At 41.7% G+C, this 26,691-nt stretch overlaps 2 protein-coding genes across 2 annotated transcripts; one reads left to right on the top strand and one right to left on the bottom strand.

Annotated features, from left to right (window-relative positions):
* The first annotated feature begins 437 nt into the window (after positions 1-437).
* Positions 438-6,676, top strand: kcnv1 (potassium voltage-gated channel modifier subfamily V member 1). The gene is made up of 3 exons (XM_054620913.1): positions 438-745; positions 1,253-1,920; positions 6,129-6,676. Exons 1-3 carry the CDS (start codon positions 438-440, stop codon positions 6,674-6,676), a joined length of 1,524 nt encoding a protein of 507 aa, XP_054476888.1.
* A 6,051-nt stretch (positions 6,677-12,727) lies between these two features.
* LOC129109027 (uncharacterized) lies at positions 12,728-19,335 on the bottom strand. Its single transcript, XM_054620943.1, has 6 exons — positions 19,231-19,335; positions 18,606-18,983; positions 16,379-16,648; positions 16,023-16,119; positions 15,132-15,177; positions 12,728-13,517 (listed from the first exon to the last, which is right to left on the bottom strand). Exons 1-6 carry the CDS (start codon positions 19,280-19,282, stop codon positions 13,491-13,493), a joined length of 870 nt encoding a protein of 289 aa, XP_054476918.1. The 5' UTR covers positions 19,283-19,335; the 3' UTR covers positions 12,728-13,490.
* Between the last annotated feature and the right edge of the window lie 7,356 nt (positions 19,336-26,691).

The raw sequence follows: 26,691 nt of genomic DNA, 5'->3' as shown, positions 1-26,691 counted from the left end.
ATACTATGAACCTTCAGTTTTGTGATCCGTTACACCTCAGTGAATAATTTAATAATAATAATTTTAGTGCAGGGCTAACCAGAACTTCACCTTCTGTCTCACAGACTATTTTACTTCCTTCAGTCTTTCCGCCCCACGACGTCACAACATCACGTTGAAAGGTCAGACTAAGAAAACAAGCAGTTAAGCTACTGTGAGGGATTTACATGAATGGAACTCCATCTATCTTCTTTTAACTTTGTTAAGATAAGTCAGTGAAGTATTCATCATCATCATCATCATCACAACATGCAGGTTTTGGTTGCTTAGCATGTAAACGTCCCCTCAAGGTTCTCTGTATTTCTGCATTGGCTCAAATGATTCTGGTTTGAATTAAGCAGTTTTTATTGTTCTGACCCACTTCACCTTTCACTTCCCCACCAGTCACCCCCTCCACCATGAGCCTCCCCTACAACTCGGTGGCGGGGGCTGAGCCGTACGGCGACATCGCCTCCCCAGTGTCTTTGGACTCCAGTGTCTTCTTCAGCGAGATGACGGCGTCCTGCGTCACAGACCCACTACGCTTCTTTGTCGTCAACGTCGGGGGAAGTCGCTTCGTGCTGTCACAGGAGCTGCTGGCGTCCCACCCGGAGACCCGGCTGGGGAAACTGGCCCGCTGCGGCCCAGACTCGGCGCTGGAGCTCTGTGACGACGCCGACTTCCTGCAGAACGAGTTCTTCTTTGACCGAAACTCACAGACCTTCCAGTAGGTGGCGCCTTGTTCTATTATCTGAGGCATGCATGTTGTAATATTACCATCTCACTTACAGTGTAGAGACCAGGCGGCAACCTCCGGTTCTGTGAAATGAAGTCAATGCTTCATGTGTTAAAGCTGCATTCTCTCTACTGACCATCAGGGGGCGACTCCTCTGGTTGTATAGAAGTCTATGAGAAAATGACTCTACTTCTCTCTTGATTTATTCCCTCAGTAAACATTGTAACATTGTTACAGGTTTAAAACACTTCAGCGTTGACATCTCTTGACAGGAGGTTGGTTTATGGCATTTTGCCCGTTACATCTTCAGTCTTTGGGTTGGACTCCTTGCCTTATTGATTCTTCACAGTTCATTTTGTTTGTACTTCCTCTGGTGTTTCCGTGAATGCTCTGAGAGTACTTTGCCAATAACTAGAACAGTTATGGATGGCTTCTTCTGTAATCCGGTACTTCTTTTAATATCTGTTCTGACGGACTGCTTTCTGTTTCTGCTAACAGGTATGTGATGAACTTCTACCGGACGGGTCACCTGCACGTGAGGGAGGAGCTATGTGAGATGTCCTTCCTGCAGGAGATTGAGTACTGGGGCATTGACGAGCTCCGAATCGACTCCTGCTGCCGCGAGCGCTACTACCGCCGCAAGGACCAAAAGGAGAACCTTGAAGTGGGGAGAGACTTTGAGCCCGGTAGCAACGACGAGGACTTTGTGGGCGCCGTGTGCCCGGCTCTCCGTCGACGCCTGTGGGACCTGCTGGAGAAACCTGATTCGTCCCGCACCGCTCGCACCTTTGGCACGCTCTCGATCTTCTTCGTGGTGGTGTCCGTCGTCAACATGGTGCTCATCTCGCTGGACTTAGGGGAGGACTTCGGCGCGAGCGATGTCGGCATCGGCGCACCGCTGCTGTTCGACGCCCTGGAGTACGTGTGCGTATTCTGGTTCACGGGCGAGCTGGCACTTCGGTTTCTCTGCGTGAGAAACAAGTGTCGCTTCAGCCGGAGTATTCCCAACGTGATCGACCTGCTGGCCATCCTGCCGTTCTACGTGACGCTGGCGGTGGAGAGCCTCCACGGAGGGTCCACCGAGCTGGAGAACATGGGCCGCGTGGTTCAGGTCCTCCGGCTCCTCCGGTCACTCCGGATGTTGAAGCTGGGAAGACACTCCACAGGTAAACAGATGGCACTGCTCCGGTATGGTCCCAAAAAACAACAATCTAGTTGTCCTGTTACTTTAATGGATAATGAATTTAAGAAATGTAAACATGGAGTACAATAAAACAATTTGGGCGTCACAAATTATTTACCCAAATCTGTTTCAGCCAGTGGGTGTTGACAGTGTTCCTCACAATGAATTAATAACTTTGCTGATCCTTTTCATCTAGTGCCATCATCAGGTCAACATTTAACTGTGTCCAACACTAGAAGTAAAGACAGCCTCAGTGTCACGGTTGGTGTGTGGACCCAAGAGCAGTACGACGAGGAGACAGATAAAGTTCTGGAGCTTTATCTGAAGCTGAGAACACAGCAGACAGACAGGCAGGATATGACTCACAGTGGGAAACAGGCAAGGGATCAGGCAGACGGAAACCAGAGGAAGCGGAGGCTAATCTCGTGGTCGGGGACAGAAGGCTGAGTCGGTTAACCGGGGCAGAGGCAAGGTAGGAACACCGTGGTCTGGGACAGAAGGCTGAGACGTTGACCGGGGCACAGGCAAGGCAGGGAAGTCCAGACAGGCAGGGTCGGCAACGGGAAATCAGTCCGCTGCGACCCAGCGGGAACAGGAGCAAGGGGACGCTGCGACCCAGCGGGAACAGGAGCAGGGGGACGCTGTGACCCAGCGGAAGCAGGTGGACGCTGCAGCACAGCTGGGACGGGACCCGGGGAAGGCTGCTGCCCAGCCGGGACTGGAGTCGGCCGGAGCACCGACGGGACGGGCGGTGCAGGAGTCGACCGGAACGCCAACAGGTCAGGAATGGGCTGGATCGCCGACTGGACAGGAGTCGGCAGGGGCGCTGAAGGGTCAGGAGACAGCAGGAACGCCGACTGGACAGGAGTCGGCCGGGCGCCGACAGGTCAGGAGTCGGCCAGAACGCCGACTGGACAGGAGTCGGCCTGGGGGCGGCGACGGGTCAGGAGTCGGCCAGAACGCCGACTGGACAGGAGTCGGCAGGGGCGCCGACGGAACAGGAGTTGGCAGCGGGTCAGGAGTCGGCAGGAACGCTGAAGGGTCAGGAGACGGCAGTCAGGCAAGGTAGAGAACGCCGACTGGACAGGAGTCGGCCGGCACGCCGACGGGTCAGGTGTCGGCAGGAACGCTGAAGGGTCAGGAGACAGGGGTGCGGCAGGAACGCTGTCTCCTGTGCGACCCCAGCGGGAACAGGAGCAGGGGGACGGGCTGCGACCCAGCAGGAACAGGAGCAGGTGGACGCTGTGACCCGGGAGCGGGAGCAGGGGACGCTGCAGCCCAGCCGGGACGGGACCCAGGGAAGGCTGCTGCCCAGCCGGGACTGGAGTCGGCCGGAGCACCGACGGGACGGGCGGTGCAGGAGTCGACCGGAATGCCAACAGGTCAGGAATGGGCTGGATCGCCGACTGGACAGGAGTCGGCAGGAACGCCCGACGGGTCAGGAGTCGGCCGGGGCGCCGACGGGTCAGGAGTCGGCCGGAACGCCGACGGGTCAGGAGTCGGCAGGAACTGCTGACCCAGGGTCAGGAGACGGCAGGAACGCCGACTGGACAGGAGTCGGCCGGAACGCCGACGGGTCAGGAGTCGGCCGGAAGCCAACGGGTCAGGAGTCGGCAGCTCGGAAGGGTCAGGAGACGGCAGGAACGCCGACTGGACAGGAGTCGGCCGGAACGCCGACGGGTCAGGATCGTCCACGCCAACGGGTCAGGAGTCGGCAGGAACGCTGAAGGGTCAGGAGACGGCAGGAACGCCGACTGGACAGGAGTCGGCCGGGGCACCGACGGGTCAGGAGTCGGCAGGAACGCTGAAGGGTCAGGAGACGGCAGGAACGCCGACTGGACAGGAGTCGGCCGGAATCGCCGACGGGTCAGGAGTCGGCCAGAACGCCGACGGGTCATAGAGTCGGCCGTCAACGGCTGAATGGGTCAGGAGTCGGACTGGACAGGAGTCGGGAACGCCGACAGGGTCAGGTAAGTCGGCCGGAACGCCGACGGGTCAGGAGTCGGCCGGGCGCCGACGGGTCAGGAGTCGGCCGGAACGCCGACGGGTCAGGAGTCGGCAGGAACGCTGAAGGGTCAGGAGACAGCAGGAACGCCGACTGGACAGGAGTCGGCCGGGCGCCGACGGGTCAGGAGTCGGCCAGAACGCCGACTGGACAGGAGTTGGCCGGGGCACTGACGGGTCAGGAGTCGACCCGAACGCCAACAGGTCAGGAATCGGCTGGAACGCCGACTGGACAGGAGTCGGCAGGGGCGCCGACGGAACAGGAGTCGGCAGGGCGCCGACGGAACAGAGAGAGTGACAGGCAGGTGAACAGAGTGAGCCAATTAGGTGAGTGAGACAGAGTGACAGGGAGTGTGGAACTACTGACAGTATGGAGGAAGAACTGTGACACACAGCTGTACTTTCTGTTTACTGCTTATTAGCTAATGTAAGTATGCTAACCAGGCGGCAACCTTCGGTTCTACTTAGTGAAGCCAAAGCTGAAGTGTCTTAAAGCTGCATTCTCTCTAATGTGCACAGATTGTAAAGCCCTCTGAGGCAAATTTGTAATTTGTGATTCTGGGCTATACAAAATAAACTGAATTAATGTCCATCAGGGGGCGACTCCTCTGGTTGTATAGAAGTCAATGAGGAAATGACTCTACTTCTCACGCCTCAATCCAAATATGAACACTTCCTGTTCACTGGTCATCTCTTTTACATTTAAAGAAAACGTCGGCAACAGCAGCAAGATTTCACTCCTGATTGATTTAGAATTTATATTTGAGTGAAAACAATTAAATTGTGCGTTCATCAGTCTGGAGTCTTTGTCTGCATCTGAAATTCAGTGCTTACATTCTGTTTTTCAGAATTGCGTGCATAGTTCCGTTTTTTGTTTGTATACACTTGAGAAAAACTGTAATACAGTATTTTTTCCATGCAATAATTTCACCACATAATACTGCAAATATTGAAATATTGCAATACTTTCACTGTGTTAATGGCTTCAATGATAGATAGTCATTTAACAGTCGTATTAAGATGAATAGCTTCAACTTTAACTTTCTTTATTTTGATAATTATCAATGCAAAGGAATCAAATGTACAAATGTACAAACTACAAACTTATTCAAATCAGCTTTTGGCTGATTTGAATTGTATTAATGAAGGAAAGTGCTGTGTTTGAAGGAGAAGGGTTGAAAAAGAATAAGATGTGGGTCATTTCTTAAAAATAGATTTCTAAGTTCAGATAAAAACTCAGTCTTGTCTGAGGTGAAGTTCTTTGCTCAAGGGCACATGATCGGCGAGTCCACGTTGTTGCCCTGCAGCCTGTCAGGGGATCTCAAGTACACGATGTGAGCAGCCAGAGAGAGAAAAGGAAATTGTAATTCTCCTCGGTGAGAAGCTGCTGTTTTGAGATTTCAGCCAGGAGGTTTTTCTGAGGACGACCAAGAAAAGAGGAAATAAATAAATAAATATTGAATGATATTTTGGCATATTCTGGAGGGACGAGAGAGAGAGAGAGAGAGAGAGAGTGATTATATGTGAGTATATTTGTGTGTGTCAGACATATGAGTGCTTTGATCTGGGTTGATTTTGGGAAGGATGACGATAACTGGACTCAACTCATGAATAACCAAGGAGAACCAGAGAGGGAAGAGGGGTTGGTATATTTTCATAGTGTAGAAATGTGAGAATATAAACTCCCATGGTTGAGTTGAACCGGGGACGTTGAGATTTAGTGGGATTACTCTGAATTACAGCGCATCATTTTTCGTATGTATAGCTACAACTATAGCTACAACTGGATGAAACAGCCTGACCTACATCGTATAAGTTCGTTGTGTGTCGCATATATTTGTGTATTTCCTTCCATCATCAAGTTGGCTGCCTTTTGAATCTCAAAAGCATTTCAGTTTCATTATAATTCCTCTACATAAATGCATCAATACTTCAGATATGTATGGCTTTAACTGAATGTTAACTCTAATGGATCATTTTTAAGATGATTTTTACATCATACAGGAATGAATAGAAAGTTTGGAGGATGGACAGACTTTTATTCAGCTAATAAAGAGCTTTATATTGGGAATATCATGACTCTTCCCGTCCTTTGATTCCACGCAGACCTCAATCAGAACTCTGTGGTTCTTTTTAATCTGGAAGTAATACGTGATAAACTCTTCCTCCGTCCTCGTTTCTGTCCAGGTCTCAAGTCTTTGGGTTTCACCATCGCTCAGTGCTACGAGGAGGTCGGCCTCCTGCTCCTCTTCCTCGGCGTCGGCATCTCCATCTTCTCCACGGTGGTCTTCACTCTGGAGCACGACCACCCCGCCACCACCTTCACCAGCGTGCCATCCGCTTGGTGGTGGGCGACCACGTCCATGACCACGGTGGGCTACGGGGACATCCGGCCCGACACGCCGCCGGGGAAGGTGCTGGCCATCCTCTGCATCCTGTCTGGGATCCTGATCCTGGCGCTGCCCATCGCCATTATCAACGAGCGCTTCTCCGCCTGCTACTTCACGCTGAAGGTGAAGGAGGCGACGATGCGGCAGGGCGAGATGCTGAAGAGGCTGGTCGGCGGCTCGGTGGGGGGGGCTGACCACGAGGGAGGAGCGGGAGGAGGAGGAGGAGGAGGAGGAGGCGTGAACCTGAGGGACGCCTACGCCCGGAGCGTCCTGGAGATGTTGAGGCTGAATGGGCGAGAGAGGGCGAGCACCCGGAGCAGCGGAGGGGAGGAACTGTGGTGGTAGGACCAGGAGGTAGAACGACCCAGTCAGAGGTCGGGGGGTTAATGAGCAAGGCACTGACACCCGACCTCTGACCCCTCCGAAAGGAAAGGAAATTATAGGCACAACTTTGTGATAAGAGCATCCAAAAAAAAACAACCATTTCTTACCTGCGATAACTCAAATTAAAAAATATATATTCAAAAAAGGCTTGTAGAAAACATTGTAACAAATACCATCTCTCCTAAAGCTGCAATGTTTGTTGTGCAATCTGCAATTATTTTGTTATTTGATTAATTTCATGCTAAAATCTCTTCATTAAATTAGGAAAATAATTATCTCGGAAAACACATTTTCAAAAGGTTTGACGTCTGAAAAAGAATCATATATTTACACATTCTCCTGAACTGAATTCCAAACGACATTTGGATTTGAACTGAAACAACTTATCAGTTAATTGAGTAATTATTCATCATTGTGACATTTGAGAAGCTGGTACCAGCTCTCTGTCTCTGTTTTGAATAATTGTAAACTGTAATACTATCTCCTATAAAAAGTATTTTCCCATAAAATAAACAGCGTTCTCATTAAGATTAACATTGTAAATCTAAACAAAACAATAACATAAACTCAACAAAACTACTTGACTGGGTTAAGTAAAACATCATGGTTTGGGTTAAAATAAGAATGTTATTTAAGTTAAGGATATAAGTTAAAGCAAGTCAACGATAATTTTGGTTTCACACGAAACCCAAGCAGCTGTCTCCTGAGTGAAAGTCCTGTGTTTGTTTGATTCAGCCAGAGCTCCTCCGTACGCTGACTCAAATTGATAAGAGATGCTTTTGTGATACAACAAAAACAAATGTAATCTGGGATGAAATACGTTCACCTCCTAAAGTAATTAGAAATACAGTTCTGTTGTATGGGACAGTACATTTTTACAACATTGTAATAATGTGACACACACTGTAAACATTCAGTTACCATGACGCTCAGAAACCCATAATTCATGGTGTGTTTTCAGACAAAAACGACTCTTCATTGGAGGAAAAAAGCTGTTTTTGTGCTCCTGTTTCCGTTTCCATGCCGACATCACGTTATCTCTGAGCACAATGCTTCCTCTCAGAGAGTAAACATGTATCAGTAAGTGTTGTTTAGAAGGCAGAATCAAACCCTACAGGCTGTGTTTTTGGTCACAGTATCTTCTGCACTCTCTTGTATAGTTCCTGTTATCACTCTGTGACTCAGTCATGCAATAAAATGCGATCTCCGTTGGGTCAGAGTGGTCTTTTCAAATATCACAGTGATGGCCTGAAGGGTGGAGTTACAAACAACATGTTTCCTGCAGCATCACAGTGTTGTTTGTGGATTAGCAGCTGTGTGTGGATTTGATATCAGGTGTTTTCTGTTTCCCCAAGATTTCTCAAAATGTTAAAGTTTTTCATCATCACAAAAATCCAGGAGATTATAAGAAAGCAATGTAGCATATAAACGATTGTTGACTTGTTTTGTAATTTAGGAAGACTTTACATTGTATTGTAGTCACTTCTTGTACCTTAATCATAATAACCCCAAACTTTACTAAAACCTAAATCGAACTCTACAGTAAAAAAGTATCAAAATTACATTTTCTTGGTTTTGTGTACAGTTGACTAATTTCATTAAAAACAAAAGATAGGGGTTTAGGCACCAAAACCACTTGGTTAGATTTAGGAAAAACATCATGTTTGGGCTAAACCTTAACTTACCCTTACCTTAAACTAAACCTAACATTTACCTTTTCAATTCAATTCAGTTTATTTTGTATAGCCCAGAATCACAAATTACAAATTTGCCTCAGAGGGCTTTACAATCTTACCCTTAACTTTAAACCAAGTCTATGCTCTTAAGTATAATGACTGTTGTTATGGGGACGTGCAATTGTCCCCATTTTGTCCCTATAAAAAGGCGAGTCCCCACAATGTAGCTATTTAATCAGATTCATGTCCCCATATGACCCATTAGACCCCCCACACACACACACCCCCACACACATGTGTTTATGACAGTGAAGGTGAGACGATTTTTTTAAGCCTCGTTAGCATCGATTCGTTTCACAGCTTTAACAGAACCCTTCATGTCGGCTTCAGGTGTCGTCTGACGAGTAAAAAAGATTCATCAGAGACTCTCGGTCCGTCCAGCAGCGTTTTCATGATGTTTGTGTTTGTGTGTGTGATTATATAACACAACCTTTTCATAAGCACGTTTAGTCCTGACAGGAAGCTCCGAGGCAGCACCTCCCGTCTTCTCTGCTTGAATACTGAATCATTTACACTTTTCATTTTTACACTTTTTACTTTAAGCTTTCATCTGATGGAGCGAATCACACGATGAGAAACTTTCCAGATTTGAGGCGTTTGAGGAGTGTAAACCTGAAGATAAATACATCTGGAACACATCCTCTCTAAAATAATCACACCAGAGAGAATTTAAAACCCATTGTGTGCGTCAGGTTTTAACATCTGGACACAATGTTTTAAAGGATTAAGGCACATTAGTAACCTAAGGACGCTTTATTTTTTTATTTTGTCTTTGTATTGTGTGTTAAGCTGTTTTATATCAGAATCAGCTTTATTGGCCAAATATGCGTGCACATACACTGAATCTCTCACAACGTATTTAAACAGCTATAGAGATAAAAGCTGTGGACCGGAACAACAAAGATGGACAGAATAGGACAGGTATGTATTTAAGTAGTGAAAAATAGAATATTATATAAATATATATACATTATTCAAATTATGTGTATTTTTTTTGGTTGAAAATGATTAAAACTCTTTATTATAAGTAGTAATCAGTCTCTTCTTGTTTGATCTGGACTCTTTTTCTTTTCCTCCTTAAATGACTCAAATGCAAATGTGATGTACCAGTTTTTTTTCCTCGCTGTGCAGCCGGAGGCGTCAAACGCTGAATTCAGGTCAGTTGGGAAGGCAGTCAGGCAGGAAGTCATCTGACGGGGCTGTGGTGAAGGTGCAGCCCGCCAAAATAAAAAATGAATGAATGAATAAGAAGGAAAGAGACCAACGTCCTCCAGGAGATTCAACACCTTGGCGTGTGTTTGTTTTATTTTCTCCTGTTGTTGGTGCTCTCTCCAGGTCGCAGGTGGAGAAGAGCTCGATTGGCTGGAAGCTGCATGACGTCCTCACAAATCCATTTTCTTTATATTATGTTCACATGAAGGAAAAGACCTCTGGTGTGTGGACTGCAGGTTTTGCTGCCTCTCAGTTAAGGATTTTGTGTTGTCTTCTTTGTATGTTTCGATGTTAATAAAGTCTTGGATTTGATTGTTTTGAAGGTGTCTTCTGTGGTTGATTTGGGTTGTTCACCCAAAAGGCCAGCCCAAAGTTGAAACCTGATGTTTTGAGTTCAGCATTTAGGTTGTCACCATCTTGTTTTTTGCAAGCAGTGAACAGGAAGTGACCATATATGGACTGAGGAGGAGTGACATAGAGACGCCGTATACGTCTCTGGTGTGGACCTGTCAATCAGTGTGTAGCCCCGCCCTAAAGCATCCCCTGCTTTATGGTCTGTTTGACTCTAAATGGAGCATCATTTACTAAATGAACATCATGCTGTATTGAAGAAGACTTGAAACTAGAGATTGAGACCATAAACTCATGTTTACAATGTTTACTGAGGGAATAAATCAAGAGAGAAGTAGAGTCATTTTCTCATAGACTTCTATACAACCAGAGGAGTCGCCCCCTGGTGGACAGCAGAGAGAATGCAGCTTTAAGACATGAAGCTTTGACTTCACTCTTCAGAACTGGAGGTTGCTGCCTACATATTATACTATGTATCATTTTGCCTTATGAATTGTTTATACTGTAATTTTACTATGATGTTTATTCTGCACACATGACATCTATTTCCTGTCTGTCTGTCCAGGGATCACTCCTCAGTTATTCTTCCTGATGTTTCTTCAATATTTTCCCTGTTTAAGTTTTTTGGGGGGATTTTCCAGAATCGGAAGCGAGGGTCAAAACTCAGATTGTAAAGTTCATTCAGGAATTTTTTTGTTTTAATATATTGGAACGTATCAATAAAAATGGACTTGACATATCACGCATTTGAGGAAAACCATATGTAAAAAAAGAAAGGAAGCAATTTATTAAATCATATTCGCTGTCCATTTCTGAATGTCCCTGTTAGTGGATCAAGATTTTTTCTTCTGTCTGCGTGATGCATTTGATGTGTGCTAAAAATCCTCAACTTCAACACACCTAACTTTAACCATTTCGGTGATTTTTTTTCTCCCAAACTTGAACCACATAATATTTTATTGCCAGAAACAAACCAAACCTGATCCACACATTTAGTAATGCTAAAGTCCTCCCGTCACATTTCCTTTTGCTTTGAGCTTCACAGTAAAATCTCCTGTCCTACTTAACGCTGTCTCCGTCTAGACCGGCCTGTGATCCCCTTGAGGCTGTTGTGGTTCCCTAGAGAACCTTATTTTTCCACTACGTTACAGCTCCACTCACTCTCCATCTCCTCGTGTTCTCTTTTCATCCTACAGGTGCAGTGAGGCACAGGACAAATTCTACTTTTAAAGCGTCAACACCGCCAGATAAAAATCATCTTCATGTCTCACCTGATGTGTGAAACTCAAACAGTGAATACTTTTTATTGAGGGTGTGAAGAAAAAAAATCACAGGAGATAAGAGTCTGTTAATTAAGTGAGAGCGAGTGAGAGTTAAATATAGTTTAAGGAAAAGCAATGTGATGATGAATTTGGTTATTTAAAGTTAAGAACAGGCATACATCAGACTTGTGAATGTCCAGACATTCACAAGTGTGAAAAATATGATGTGAACAGCAGATAATTATAAGAAAATAAATAAATATAAAGTGAAAGAGAATCTAATTAAATCTAAACTGTGACTGAGGCAACAGAGTCGTCATGTTTAATTCTAAACTCATGTAACATGAAGTGTATCAGAGACTCTTAAACAGACTCCTTCATCCATTCAGAGAGCTTGTTTTCAGGCCGTGTGACGATCAGAGTCTCTGCTTGTCTTAACAGTTTACCTTTCAGCTGTTTTAATGCCCTGCTGTGTTTACTCCTCTTCCTCCTCTTCCTCTGCTCTGACCGAGCCGCTCTGATGAAACTCTGCAGAAACAAAAGACAGATCCTTCAACTGAGGTGACCTCCAACCAGAAGCTCCGTGCACATTAACCAGCTTCACACAGTCTTCTTAGTTAACATGTTTTTATTTTACATTAGTATATTTATCTCTATGTCAGATAGTAATGCGTTTTAAGGTCAGATGGATTATTAAATGGTGTAAATATGAATGTAGTAGCTGATTTAACTGATAGAGAATGGGGAAAGTAAAATGACAGAGCTGAAAGTGGATATTTCCAATTCAACCCAAACGTTGACATGATTGTCACTTAACTTCCGTACTTCAGTAACGCAACTTCTGTTGTTATTTCAACCCAAACGTTGACATATTTCTCACATAACTTCTGTACATAAGTTACGCCATTTAAGTAGTTATTTCAACCCAAACGTTGACTTATTTGTCACGTTACTTATGTACTTAAGTAGTGCCACTTCCATAGTTATAATAAGAAAAATGGTGACTTATTAATCACGTAATTTCCATACTTAAGTAACGCCACTGACGTTATTTTACATTATTATAACCCGTAGAAATATTTGTCATGTTACGTCGGTGCTTAAATAACGTCACTTTGGTAGTTACTTTAAACAGAACAATTCCTAAACCAAACCAAGTAGTTTTGTTGCTTAAACGCTGCAGGCTCCAGAATCTAAAAATGCTCATTTCATTTAGCAAATCCCATACATAGTTGATAGCTGATGGTGGCGCTAAGCACTCAGCAAATTCATTCCAATTCATCCCATGAGGACCATGAATATAAAATAGTAAATTAACTGAAGTCTGGGCTGTAAATGTTGAATTATTAAGGTGAAATACTGAACTGATGAAATCTCAAAGTATCAAAAACTGACCGGAGCACAAAGCTGACAACAAATATTTACTCAGATCAGTTTATTATCTCATAGACTTCTATACAACCAGAGGAGTCGCCCCCTGGTGGACATTGGGCTTCACACAACGGGTGAGTTAATGATGTGGTTCGTTATTTGACTACAACTATTGCTTATTCTCGTTATCGAATGATCTGCTTGTATTTTCTCTATTAATCATGTAGTCCATTAATATGTAAGAAGTCTTGTTCAGGTGTCTTGTTTTGTACAATCAGCAGTCCAAAACACAAACATATTACATTTTCTATCACCAGAGACTAATCAAAACCACAAATATTAGTACAAAAACTTTCTAACTGATACTTTCTTAAATACTGAGTTTTCTTCACTGTGTCTGGTGAGCAGCAGTCAACTGAAACAAGCAAGCTAACACTGAAATAAATTCATTTTCATAAGATTACAGAGAAGTATTATGTTTTATTCATGTTGTTGATGTGTAAAGGATATAAAATACGTCATAAACATTTGTAAGAAAGTATCTTTACATGTTGGAAAACTTTAAAGCTCCTCATATTAATTTTGATATTCAAACCTAAGACTCCATGTTCTTAAAGAACTAAAACTATCAACGGAAGCAAAAAAAGCATTTATGACTGTTAAATACATTATTCTGACTCTAGCTGCATACACATACATACAGACTCAATCTATGTTCAACGTCCTGTAAATCACTTTAACTACAGAGAGATTCCTGCTGGATTAAACGACCACTAATCAATATGAGGGCAGATATGTTACAGATATTAATATCAGACAGTCCGGCCCTGTTTCCTCTGGACGTCACAGCTCCTCCATGAAGTCTGGAGGCTGAAACAGAAAGCAGAGTTCAGACAGTCCAGAAAAAGACAAGCAGCTGATGAAGACCAGCAGTCAGACTGTAGAAACACCGTTAACCCTCTGAATACCAAGCCTTCAGGGCGTTTTATGCTCCTGGAACATTTCACTCTCTGTGGTCTTGTTTTAATACTGTAATATAAAAGTCCTGCTCCTCTATGGAAACAGAACCATCCTGACTAGAAGGAGAGAACTCAAACATGTCTTTAGTGCAGAATAACACAGTTATTATGACATAAATCATTACAAAAACACAAGTTGAAGTTTTTTGATCATTTATTTTACAAAAATGACCAATGTGTACTATTCATTTAAAATTTTCCCAAGTGTCCACAAGTGTTACCAATGTTGGAATGGAGCTCTGCATGTTATAAATATGATAAACTATTTACTTTTCTACATCCTCTACTTCCAGCCTCTGCTCTCCTCTCTGCTCTGTGTTCAGCAGCAGTTCAGTCAAAGTTTCACAGATTTGTGGTCACATGACTGTTGGTCTCAGATGAATCAATCATGACTTCATAGTTTCACTGAGGAGCTCAGAATTTAATGTTTTTTACAGAATCTGGTTAAAGCAAACGGTTTATTCTGAGCGAGATTTTAAATGGGACATGTAGAATAAAATGTTTTTTTGTTTCACCAGTAGTGGAGAGAGAAATCTAAAGTTTGTCCTGAGGGTGGCGCTAGAAGAAAGGTCATAAGAATCACCCTCTACCCTTACTTTCTATTCTGTTTAAATATATGTATATATATATATATATATTTGGTATAGATAGATAGATAGATATATTTTTTTTTTTCGTGTCATGCACAAAAACGTGCCCCTCATGGGTTTACAAGACAGCAGCAGTACAGCTGCAGTGGATCCTCATCTCATCAGGTCACATCTGATTACAAGATGACATGTTGCTTCACCGCTCCATCTTAAGCAAAACATTCTTTCTTCTCTCCCAGGCCTGGCAAATAAAAACCCTGCCTTCACCCATTGACAGCTGGGATCGGCTCCAGCTCCTGCGACCCTTAACTGGATAAGCAGGTTACGGAAGATGAATGATGAATGAATGAATGGGTTTTATTTCACCAATTAGCTGCTTTAGCAGTAAGATGGAGTTTCACTGCCAGCGAGAGGAGTGGTCGAGGAAATTACAACAAAAGTCTACTTTTGTTAAAAAGGTGGCTTTTGAGGCATGAAATATATATTTACATATTCCTTTATTTTCAAATGTAAACAGATACTGTAGAGAAGCAGAGGGGAAGTTGTTTCACAAGATGTGTTTCGAAAAACGCAGACAGATCAACGATAACAGGAAAGAGGAAATTTTGGTTTTGTTTCCATCAGATTTGAAAAACGTTCCTGTTTCTGTGCAACTTCATTTACTCTTAAGAGTTTGTCCATTTGTGAAGTATTTCTTCACTCTAGGGCAGCTGTTGTTTCTTAAATGACCCACCTTTTACTAGCTGCCTTCTTTCAGAGTCACTGATATTCAAACATTTGTTTTCAGATAAAGAGGTGAAAGAAACATGAAGGTTAAATATTAAATGTAAAGTATATTAATAATATAACAGAAATGATGTTTCTCAGTGACTCACCTGCACTGTCACGTCTTTCAGTTCTCTGCGCTTGCAAACACAAGTCCTTTAAAGACAAAAATAGTTGCAGAGTAAAATACAATGATTTTTTATAATTGAAAGGAAGAAAATAATTATTTGAGAAATATCAGAAAAGTTTCCTTTCATTTCAGCTGGCTGTGTTTGATTGACAGCAGCCGACAAGCTTCTAGTGTGTCGATGGGAACTCCGGTGTTTTAACGTAGGGAACTAGAGAGTGTTGTGTTTTAACGTAGGGAACTAGAGAGTGTTGTGTTTTAACGTAGGGAACTAGAGAGTGTTGTGTTTTAACGTAGGGAACTAGAGAGTAGGGAACTAGAGAGTGTTGTGTTTTAACGTAGGGAACTAGAGAGTGGTGTTTTAACGTAGGGAACTAGAGAGTGCCGGTGTTTTAACGTAGGGAACTAGAGAGAGTGCTGGTGTTTTAACGTAGGGAACTAGAGACGTAGGGAACGAGAGAGTGCTGGTGTTTTAACGTAGGGAACTGTGTTTTTGTGTTTTAACGTAGGGAACTAGAGAGTGTTGTGTTTTAACGTAGGGAACTAGAGAGTGTTGTGTGTTTTAACGTAGGGAACTAGAGAGTGTTGTGTTTTAACGTAGGGAACTAGAGAGTGTTGTGTTTTAACGTAGGGAACTAGAGAGTGCTGGTGTTTTAACGTAGGGAACTAGAGAGTGTTGTGTTTTAACGTAGGGAACGAGAGAGTGCTGGTGTTTTAACGTAGGGAACTAGAGAGTGTTGTGTTTTAACGTAGGGAACTAGAGAGTGTTGTGTTTTAACGTAGGGAACTAGAGAGTGTTGTGTTTTAACGTATGGGAAAATATATTGCCGGTGTTTAATGTAGGTAAAATGTGTTAATCGTTGGTGAAAGTTACCTTTTGATGATGATGGATGTCACGGTGATGATGAGCACAGAGTGCAGAGTGAAGATGATCAGTCGGACAGCCAGCATTGTGTCAACACTCTTGATTTCTGTGAAACAGAAATGTGAAGTTAACTATTGGACGTTAGACGATTAACATCAAGATGATACTGTCATTTTCTACAGTCCTCTGAATTCTGGTGTTATGGTTTACCAGCAGATGGCCGTTGCCCTGGTGACATTAAGTTGTGAAGGTGTTTTATGACACAAGTATTTGGTTCTTTGATAGAAAGTTAAAGCTACAAGAGACCTGTGGACATAAAAATCTGTTTTAGTATAAATAACTATTTCCAGCTCAGAGAAACAAACCTTCCTCTTCAGCCTCCACATACAGACTAAACGGCTTGGAGAGAGTGCGGTCGTTGTTCTTCAAACCACAGGTGTAGTTCCCAGAATCCTGTGCAGTCAGAGCGCCGAGATAGAGGGAGGGGCCAGTGTGTTTGAGGGCGTGGCCATCTCTCAACCAGGTGACCTCCAGTTGGTGGAAGGAGCACCCTGAGGTGCAGTTCAGTGTGACTGCTTCACCTTCTCTCATCTCTGTCTTATTAACGGAGCTTCTTATCTCCATCTGAGCGCCATCTAAATGAATGTAATGTAAAATGAATTTTCATTATTCATTATGAATATCTTTTACTCAGAACATGGTTTATAAAGAATGCTGTGACTTTGAAGTCAAGTTACCGACATCTTAAATTTGTTTATTTGTGGAGCTGAAACTATTCGTTGATGGACAGAAGATTAAACTGGAACAATATTTATAATCAATAGAGTTCCATGTTTCATAAATATTTCTGATACAGCCTTAAATCCTGGACCAGGTCGCGGCGGAGTCTTTGCACAGATCCGATGTCACGTTATCAGCCCGTTTTTACGTGTCACGCGCTACCTGATCATTCATCCTGCCTGACCACTATTAAACATGTGCAACTGTCCAAAGAGATGCAAAAGAAAGGATACGGCTCACTAGTTAGCTACTTCCATCATAGCTTTGGATGAAAAATGTGTCCAAAACATATTTTATTCAAGTTCAGCTGCTAGCGGTTCTCCTTGAGCTTACTTCAGTGAACAGTGCCCGGTTAAGAGTAGTGAGTGCAGAGTCAACAGGCAGTCAGTGGCAGTATAAAACAGATCATAAAAGGTATTTAAGTCACCGCAACCACGAGCAGCTCGTAGCTTTACCTACAAAAATGATTGCACTGTAATTAGTAGAAATCTCACAAGACAATTTTACCATATACCAGGAAGTATGAAGCATGCAAAAGGACGATTTGTCAGATAAAAGCCGGTCTTTCACCCAGGAGACGGCTGTTTGTTTCCTGTGTGAAACGAGAAGTCAACATGAATTGGTTTGTCACGTAACTTCCCTATTTCAGTAAAACCACTTCTGTAGTTATTTAAACCCAAACCACGATCTTGGTTTGGGTTGAGATAACCAGACTTTGTTTTTTTGCCACCGTCCCAAAAATCATTTAAACGCTCTAAAGTCAGTAAACAATCAAAAATACTAAATGTTGTACTTTTACTTTGTTGAAGTAATTTATAGTGTTTTTTTCTTCATACAAGCATACAACTCAAATAATATGGAAATAAAAGATTGTATTTTTATGGATTAAAACAAATCTACTCATTAGTAGTGTTAATGATGTATTATAATCTTAGAGCTAGTGTTAGGAAGTTAAACATCATAATTCATCTCTAATATCTATTTTATATTAATGTGAAAACATCTCCTTCAAACTACTGGATTTATTGAAGTTTATCACCAACGCTACATTTTACAGATTACATGTGAACACATCATGATAACGTTATAATTTACCTTCAGCCAATATCATTTTCACTGAACAGAGCCTGAACGCATCATAATGTAACTGAACTGAACCTCCGTTCTGCTAACGTTACTAGCTCTCCTCCTGTTGATTTAAACACAACCTTCAAGGTGCCTTTAATAAAACCCTCACAAGTTAAGGAGGAAACAGCAGCAGTTTATGTCAACATCTGGACAACAAGCAGAACATCATCATGATCAGTGTTCTACTGTTTGGAGATCAGCCGTCCATCCTCGTCCACGGAAGGGAACGTTAGTTTGATCAGAACAACAGGATCATCAATAAAAGATCATCACTGAGATAACTGATCAGCTGAGAATGTGTTTTAAACATTTAAGAACTTCTTCTTTTGCTGCCCAAGAAAAACTATTTGTTTACATACAAGAATAATAAAGAAAAGTGGATTATTTCCTTAATTCATTGTTTTTTTGCACAATATAATCAAAAAGAACCAATAAAAGTATCAATAAGGAACCCGAACCGACAAGCAGAATCAATAAGAGTACTGCTGTAGATGAATCCTAACGGTACCCGTCCCTAGCTGCAGTACATCGTGTGTTTGAGCAGCTTTTAGATGTGACTGTTTGTAACTGTGTGAATATGAACAGGTCATCCTGCAAAAAAGAGCCTGGCTCTAAAAACTATAAAAGATTATTAATATTATTGTCTTTATCATTTTTAATAGCATTATCATATGATGTTCTTACCAGTCACGGTGACTTTCACTCCTTGTGGTCCAGTATAAGGGGAAAATATGGTATGAGCTTCCATTCTGAAGCGAAGAGTTGCATCGTCTCTCTTCTGTACATCTGTGATCTGTAAAGAACAGTCTCCCTTCTTGTCTCCCAGGTATCTGTAACGAGGGTTGTTGATGTTGTTGTATAACTCGCTGTCGTACACAGACGGAGTGCTGCCATGACAAATTCGATGGTTCTGGCACCAGATGACTCTGAGGATCTCGACTGAAACCTCTCTTCCATCCTCATAGACAGACTTCAGAGGTGTGAAGGTGCAGGGGATGGTGACCGTGGATCCCTTCACAGCACAAACTGGACCTGGATAGTTCACTCTATCACTCACAGCATCTGTAAAAACACAACACAGTGATGTCAGCTGAGTTTAGGAATAAAAGGACTTTGATTTAGGACGAGTGCTTTGGTATGAAAACTTAATTAAAATGGACCTCATGTACTAAAACAGAAAACAAAAAGAGAGAATATAATAAAAGTGCCGTTTCAGAGCTGCAACTTTCATCAGTTTGATGTTAAAAACTGAAACTGTGACAAAAGCTTGAGTAAGATATAAACGTAACATATAAAGTCCATGTCTTACCAGCCAGCAGTAACATGAAGCACCAGGAAATCTTTGGGTCCCAAACTGCCATCTTAACGTTTTGAACTCGTTGATTCAACTTGTTCTGCTTAAACTGTGGTGAGAAAAGACTCTGACTGTGTTTGGAGGAAGTGACATAGTAACCACAAAGTGTCTAAACTTGTCCCGTACGTCAGACGTCAACGGTGCAGCTCGTTTTCCTGTGAATGTCGGTAGATATTAAACACCAGGAAGATCCTCCATAAGAAAGATATCTTGTCAAAAAACTATTTGGATTCATCTTTAGGGAGCTACAACAAAGATTAATGAAGTGGAAGCTGATATATATTTATTTTTGTGATAAGAACCCTCATGTTTATTGTGTGGGCACCAAAAACTCCACACAGTTATCTCCATTACACTCATCTTTTCAAACTAAAAGCCTGTGTGTTGTTTGCTAAACACTGCCACTGAAATACTGCACTCAATTATCAATCACCTGCACCCAGAATGCACCTGGGAAAAGAGCTTTAACAATTTAAATCACTTAGAGCTTGAAGTTTACAAATAGGATACTGGTTTGCAGAATAAACACTTTCCATTTGTGTTCATAGTTGGTGTGGGAAGTTCCAGTCTGTTACAAATGTTTTGGTATTTTTTGTGTCCTCTGTGTTCTGCTGTCACACTGCCCTCTAGTGGAATCACACACTCATTACACTGCAGAGGTTTTTAATTTTCCTTTATTGAGAAAACAAATACAATCACATGTATCAAATAACAAATAGAAAAATTAAAAAAACAGAAATAAAATAAAATCACAAAAATAAATGAACTATAACAGCAGGTAAAGAAAGTAAAGAAAACAACTTGAGAGCGTTCTTGTCTTTATCAAGTTTCAGTGAATTAATTGGGAGTTTCAAGTAACGCCACTTCTGTAGTTACTTTAACCCAAACGTTGACTTATTTGTCACGTTACTTACGTGCTTAGGTAATGCACTCCTAAAGTTATTTTAACCCAAACGTTGACTTATTTGTCATTTACCGTCGGCACTGTAGCGAGGTTCGGGCGGCTTGGTGGATGTAACACTTGAGAATCATCCCTCTACCGGCAGCAGGTGACGCAGAGACATTACAATACCCCCCCACTCTGGTGTATCATCTCTACAGGGGAGTTTTCAAATACACTTCATCAGAGACGCCCCCATTGTACCAGATGGTACCTCTGCACCTTAAGCAAGAAAGGTGACAATTATGACAGTCCACAGCCTGAGAGGAAGATCTCAAGGTAAGATACGTAGTAAGCACCGGGAAGGGAACCTCTCTTATCTGGGAACAGGTCAAGCGTGACTTCACAGAGCAAGTCATAAATGACTTAAGTCATAAGAACAGGAACTAACAATAGTTGTCTTACAATTATTCTCTGTAGCTCGGAATAACATTGTATAAGTCTTTAGAGTATTCAATAACCCCACTCAAGTTATTCCACAGGTGACTCCAGGAAGGGAGGTCTTTGTCCTGAATCTGTGAGAGGAGAACAGAGCTAAATATGTTTCAGGCCCTTTGAAGACCTGACACACCGTGTGACCACAGTCCCATCCAGCGACCATTGGCGATAAGACATATTTTTCTTAAAGACCGGAATGTTTTGTGGAACAGGTAGAGAAGAAATATTAGCAAAAGTTATAAAATGTTTACATGCTAGTAAGTCACATGACCGATGCACATTTCTGTCTCCATGTTATCTTTGTTTAATCCTGTGTACTAACTATGTGTAACTAAAAGTTTTGTTTACATACAAGTTGATACGTGTGTAAGGTTTATATTCGTGATCCATAGTGGGGGAAAGTATGTGACTTATTTGTTTAAGATGTTGGATTAGTTAATTTACTAAGCAAGAGCACGCCAACATTAAGAGACAAAGAAACTTGGAATAGTTGTGGAGAGGTGTCGTAAATCACGACCGCACCCCGCCATTTGACACCTATCCTGTGTGGATAAAACTCGTGAGTCTTTTTTTTGTCGCCCTCTTGTTTTTCCTTCTTCGTTTTGTGTTGGTTGTGCGTCTTGTTTGGTTTTATAGAGTTTCATACACGCTCCCGTTATTTTATTTGAGACTCGCAGTTATTGTCTAATGCTCTTTCTTCCTAACTACTTTTGAGCATCTTATAAGAGATAAGATAAGATAAGATAAGATAAGATAAGATAAGATAATCCTTTATTAGTCCCGCAGCGGGAACTTTGCAGGCTTACAGCAGCATAGAGTAAAGTGCACACAAGAGACATAGTAGAAGAAGACAAGATAAAAAATAAAAAATAAAAAATAAAAAAAAACAAGTATTATAAATAAGCAATAAGAAACAGTAGAAAAACAACAATAACTGAAATATTATATTTACAGACAGAAAAACATATTTTAACTATTATTGCACAGTGTAATGTGTAATGTATTGCACAGGTTTTTATTGTCATGTTATTATTGTCATGTGTCATGTGGTCTGCTGGGAGCAGAGCTGGTTGTGCAGCCTGACAGCAGCAGGAAGGAAGGACCTGCGGTACCTCTCCTTCATTATAGTTAGTCCTTTTAAGCAAGCCTTATTTTGTTTTAGTGTACGTCCGTTAACCTCATGAGACATCAACTTTAATTATTGTCGTTAAGCCAAACGAGATTAGTGTAAGTATATCACAACAAGTAGTTTTAGTTATCATATTATTCAGAGTGTCCGGCCCAAACTCCGTGTCGGATCCAGAACCTGCTGAAATCTTTGGGTCCCAAACTGCCATCCTAACGTTTTGAACTCGTTGATTCAACTTGTTCTGGTTAAACTGTGGTGAGAAAAGACTCTGACTGTGTTTGGAGGAAGTGACATAGTAACCACAAAGTGTCTAAACTGTACCCTTCTTTGTTCCTGTGAAACAGATCAGAGGTCTGTAGACATTAAACACCAGGAAGATCTTCCCTGTTATCAGTTTCTACTGGTCCTCTGAGAGAGAAGAGATCTCGTCAAAAATACATTTAGATTTCTCTTTAGGTAGCTACAACAAAGATTAAAGTGGAAGCAGATATATATTTACTTTGTGCTTAAGTCATACGGCAAACAAAAAAACTGAACAATCTGAGTTCTTAGAACTACATTTAGAGGAACTTTTTTAGTTCCTATATGAGAGAATGTTCCCTCCCAGCACAAGAAGAAAAATGAGAAACTTAAGTGTTTGGAGTGTCGGACACATGAGCTAATGTAACACCAGTAACCACCATTTAAAAAAACTGTTCCCGTATCTAGAACTACACTGACAGTCACTCTGATGAACCCTTAAACAGTGAGACAGAGTCAGAAACAAATCCGTGTGCAGTAATCGGGTACCTTTATGTTCTAAATTAAAGGTACCGGACACACCTGACGTACCAGGTGAATCCAGTTAATGAGCAGCTTCAGCCTAGATCAGAACTTGATCACATCAACTGTGTCTGAATCTTTAATGTACAATAAACCTGAAAAACAAAGTATGAATCATTAATCGAAACAATTTCTCAGATGCCAATGATCGGCATTGAAATATAAACTTCTTTTGTGTTTCCACCAGCAGTGGTGTTTTAAGTATTAAATGAATGAATGAGACTTAATGAGACCAGAGTCAGGGCCAACAAAGAAGACGAGATCCTGACGGATGTTTGATGCTGTTTGTCCTCCGATAACGATGATGATGATAACGATGATGCTGACGATAACGATGATGATGATGATGATAACGATGATGCTGACGATAACGATGACGATAACGATGATGATGATGATGATAACGATGATGATAACGATGATGATAACGATGATGATGATGATGATAACAATGATGATGATGATGCAGAGAGCTCATGAAACGTGGAACCTTCACACAGTTCTTCCAGTGGTTTTACCTGTTTTACAAACTGTAGCATGGCTTGTGTTGCGTTAGCATGATGCTAACACCAGAAAGTGATTTTACACAAGGTGGCTACCTCTATTTCTTTAAAGTGAGGTCGATGCTTCCTCTGTTAAAGCTGCATTCTCTCTGCTGTCCACCAGGGGGCGACTCCTCTGGTTGTATAGAAGTCTATGAGAAAATGACTCTACTTCTCTCTTGATTTATTCCCTCAGTAAACATTGTAAACATGAGTTTATGGTCTCAATCTCTAGTTTCAAGTCTTCTTCAATACAGCATGATGTTCATTTAGTCTGGTTTTAGTCTGGTTGTAAAAATTAGTAGTTTTCTAAAGGGACTTTGGTGCTCAGAAACATTACCGCTGTTGTCCACAGGGGCCGCCGAAACCAACACAAAATGAAAATTCCGAAGAAGAACCGGAGGATAACATCTGGTCTGAAATTCGCACTTTCAGAAATTCAATCCCAGTTTCTATGATGGAACAGATGTAATCCATAATCCCTGATTGATCTCCGATTATCGGTACATGAGCAAAACATAATGTTTGAGAGACAAAAACTCTGACGTTATTGTTTGACGTTAAACGTTCTGCTGTTTTAAATGTATTTCACGACCAGCTCCTGTTCTGAGAGCGTCCTCCTCTGTTATGTGTCAGAATACAGTTTAACCTGGATGTTGATGTAAAACTTCCTCTGATGAGAGTGAAGCCGGCAGCAGAAGTCCTGAGTGTTTATGTTCATGAGTCACGTCGTCATCAGAGAAATATTAAAATGATTTGGTAAAATTCACAAACATCTCACTATCCCTCAGGCTCTCTCTCTCTCTCTGTGTCTCTCTCTCTCTCTTTTGCATTTGATAGAAACAATTTATGAAACGAGGCCGTCTTTGACTCAAAAACACAAAATACAAAATATCTTACATTCAACACTTCATTCAAAACTATATAAACTGTGATAAAAAATTATATTTTTTAATCACAACTTGACATTAAAACACCAAAGTAAAATATCTCTGTCCACATGCTGACTGCACACTGATTTGCTATTCTACTCTTTATACGCTGTAAATAAACACAAAAGCAGAGTTTATTCTCAATACTCGCCTACATAGTTGTACACACAAAAAAGCAAATCTGCATCCTGTTCGTAGTCTTCAAGCTCTGATCTCTAGGGGATCTAAATGGTTAGAAATGTTTTCATAGGTGCATTCTGGAAACTTTTTTTTGTCGTGGCAATTGCAAAAAAAACTGTATTTCACAAAAGAAGCTGATGGTTAAAGTTCATGTAATATTCAAGATCTCAGATTTTTAAAGGTGAAGTGCAAAATTTAGAGAAAAGAAAGTGTAACATATATGTTTTAAGAATTAAGTAATAAGGTCATTTCATTAAATTATTCAACTAAGTAATTCCGAGAAAAAACTGCATTTTTTTCTCTCAAAGCAGTGACTTCCTTCTCACATCATGCAGTTTTTTGTACTTGCCATAACACAAAAACTGGTGTCAGGATTATTGAAAGCACTAACTCATGTTTCACTCATTGTCACTAAGCTATGTTCAAAAGATAACATCATCTAGCTAGCTAGCTAACTTAACTATTTTCATAAGGCAATTTTATCTCACTAAATAGTTTGCTTACCTATGTTCAAAATGTAACATCCAGCTAGTTAGCTAATAAGCTATGTTAAAAATATAACATTAGATAGTTAACTTAGCTGTGTTCAAAATGTAATGTTATCTAGCTAGCTAGATAACTTAGGTTGTTGTAAGAACACCTGGTAGGAAAGAAATCAGGCATTGTAGCTTCAGAGAGATACATCACTTCCAAAAACTTTGAGGTGGGACATCTTTCTAATGACACATTTTCACATTGTTATACTTCAATAGTTTTATGACAAAATGCAACTTTCTTGATGTGCAAAATTTTCTTTTAAATTGACAAACATCATATGTGTAATTCATGGCACAACACAATCGGGATGAAATCATTATTTGTCTCTCACTGCTGACTAGGCTTCATCATTGATCTGAAATAAGGTCCCACTAAAGACACCTAAAGAGACAGGACTCGTTCTCAGAGCTGGAGGAAGATGTCTCTCCACTATTGAGATATGCTGAGACTTTAATGACCAGCTATAAGCGCTGATTGTCGTCATTTGTTCAGTCACAAGCAGCAGCATGAAGTGCACGTGTTTCTTTTTGTAAAGACAAAACAGAACAATAAACATGAGAGCGGCATCAAGCCGTCTGCAATGCGTCTCTTCTTCTGGAGACTAACGGGCTGAATATAAAGATGATGTGATTTGAGAGCAGACACAGAGAGAGAGAGAGAGAGAGAGAGAGCTCACACAGCTTTTTCTGTTTTTATCCTCCATGCGTGCTCTGGTTGCGTCACGGTTGCTGCGTGGGCGGCCGACCCGAAGAACAAAGACGAGCTCATTCACACTCAGACTGTTTTAGTCTCAGATCCAGACTGCAGCACTGTGGAGAGATAACAGACTCCAACCCTCCCACTGCAGGTAGTTACTTAATGTAGACATGATCTAAGAGAATCTGAAACTGATGAATTCAAAGCCTCGTATTTCCTTTACTGTGTAGTAAGGCTCCTTTAAATATGCCTTAAGTGATTAAACACCTCGGTTGTTTCTTATAAAGGATTCACTGCAGCCTTCGACCTGCAGTCGGAGCTCCGGAGGGAAGAGGCGAGCTCAGCTCCCGGCAGCAGCAGCATCCTCCTCCTCCTCCTCCTCCTCCTCCTCCTCCTCCTCCAGGAGCAGAGCTTCTCCTCTCTGGGAGCCGACACCACACTGCTGGAGACCCAGGCCGTATTACTGGACCCGCTGGAGGGAAGGGAGAACCAGAACCAGGACTGAGCGGGTCAACTGTCAGATCCTGCTGCAGTAGAATGAGAGGTTTTCTAAAGGGAGTCTGGTGCTCAGAAGCACTACCACTTTAGTCCACAGGGGGCGCCAGAATCAACACACACTAAAAGTTCCTTGTAGTAACTTTAAACCACATATCTTGTATTTTTTCTCCGTTAATTGATTGATTTTTTTGTTCATAAAACTGTTAAATAGTAAGAAATATACTCACTTATTAACATAGCCCAAAGTGACACCTTCATATCATTAATAATAAATTAAAACTGTTTACATCTTTCAAAGGAAAAGCATTAAACCAACAAATATTTTTACATAAAAATGATCATCAAATTAGTTGTTGATAACATTTCTGGCCACCGGCTAAGTGTGGACTAATCGTTTCAGCTGTACTTGTACAAACTGCAAAAATATAATTGAAATGAAAGAAAACACTGGCGGTGCTGAAGCAGGGGAATCATGCTCAGACTTCATTAGTCTTTGTCCGAGTCTGAAACTCCAAACAAACATACTATTTTTCAGAATGTAGAAAAACTGTAAACCAGGATTTTTGTCCGGGACACGCGAATACTGCAACTATATAAATACTGCAATACTTTCATCTGTGGACCATCGGCTCAATCACTGTTGCGTAGCTGCTTTTCTGTATCTTTTATCTTTATTAAGCAGATTAATTTGGGATTTGTGCT

The sequence above is a fragment of the Anoplopoma fimbria genome, chromosome 20, assembly GCF_027596085.1.
Source record: "Anoplopoma fimbria isolate UVic2021 breed Golden Eagle Sablefish chromosome 20, Afim_UVic_2022, whole genome shotgun sequence".
NCBI classification, from domain to species: Eukaryota; Metazoa; Chordata; class Actinopteri; order Perciformes; family Anoplopomatidae; genus Anoplopoma; species Anoplopoma fimbria.
This window is presented reverse-complemented; position numbering and strand designations above follow the sequence as displayed.

Excerpts from the sequence above, each read along its gene's own strand:
- kcnv1 (XM_054620913.1), top strand. The coding sequence starts at position 438 with ATGAGCCTCCCCTACAACTCGGTGGCGGGGGCTGAGCCGTACGGCGAC. Across the intron at positions 746-1,252 it reads CGAAACTCACAGACCTTCCA|GTATGTGATGAACTTCTACC; the intron begins GTAGGTGGCGCC and ends TTCTGCTAACAG. Across the intron at positions 1,921-6,128 it reads GCTGGGAAGACACTCCACAG|GTCTCAAGTCTTTGGGTTTC; the intron begins GTAAACAGATGG and ends GTTTCTGTCCAG.
- LOC129109027 (XM_054620943.1), bottom strand. The coding sequence starts at position 19,282 with ATGGCAGTTTGGGACCCAAAGATTTCCTGGTGCTTCATGTTACTGCTG. Across the intron at positions 16,120-16,378 it reads TGTGGAGGCTGAAGAGGAAG|AAATCAAGAGTGTTGACACA; the intron begins GTTTGTTTCTCT and ends TCTGTTTCACAG. Across the intron at positions 13,518-15,131 it reads TGAAAGACGTGACAGTGCAG|CCTCCAGACTTCATGGAGGA; the intron begins GTGAGTCACTGA and ends TTTCTGTTTCAG.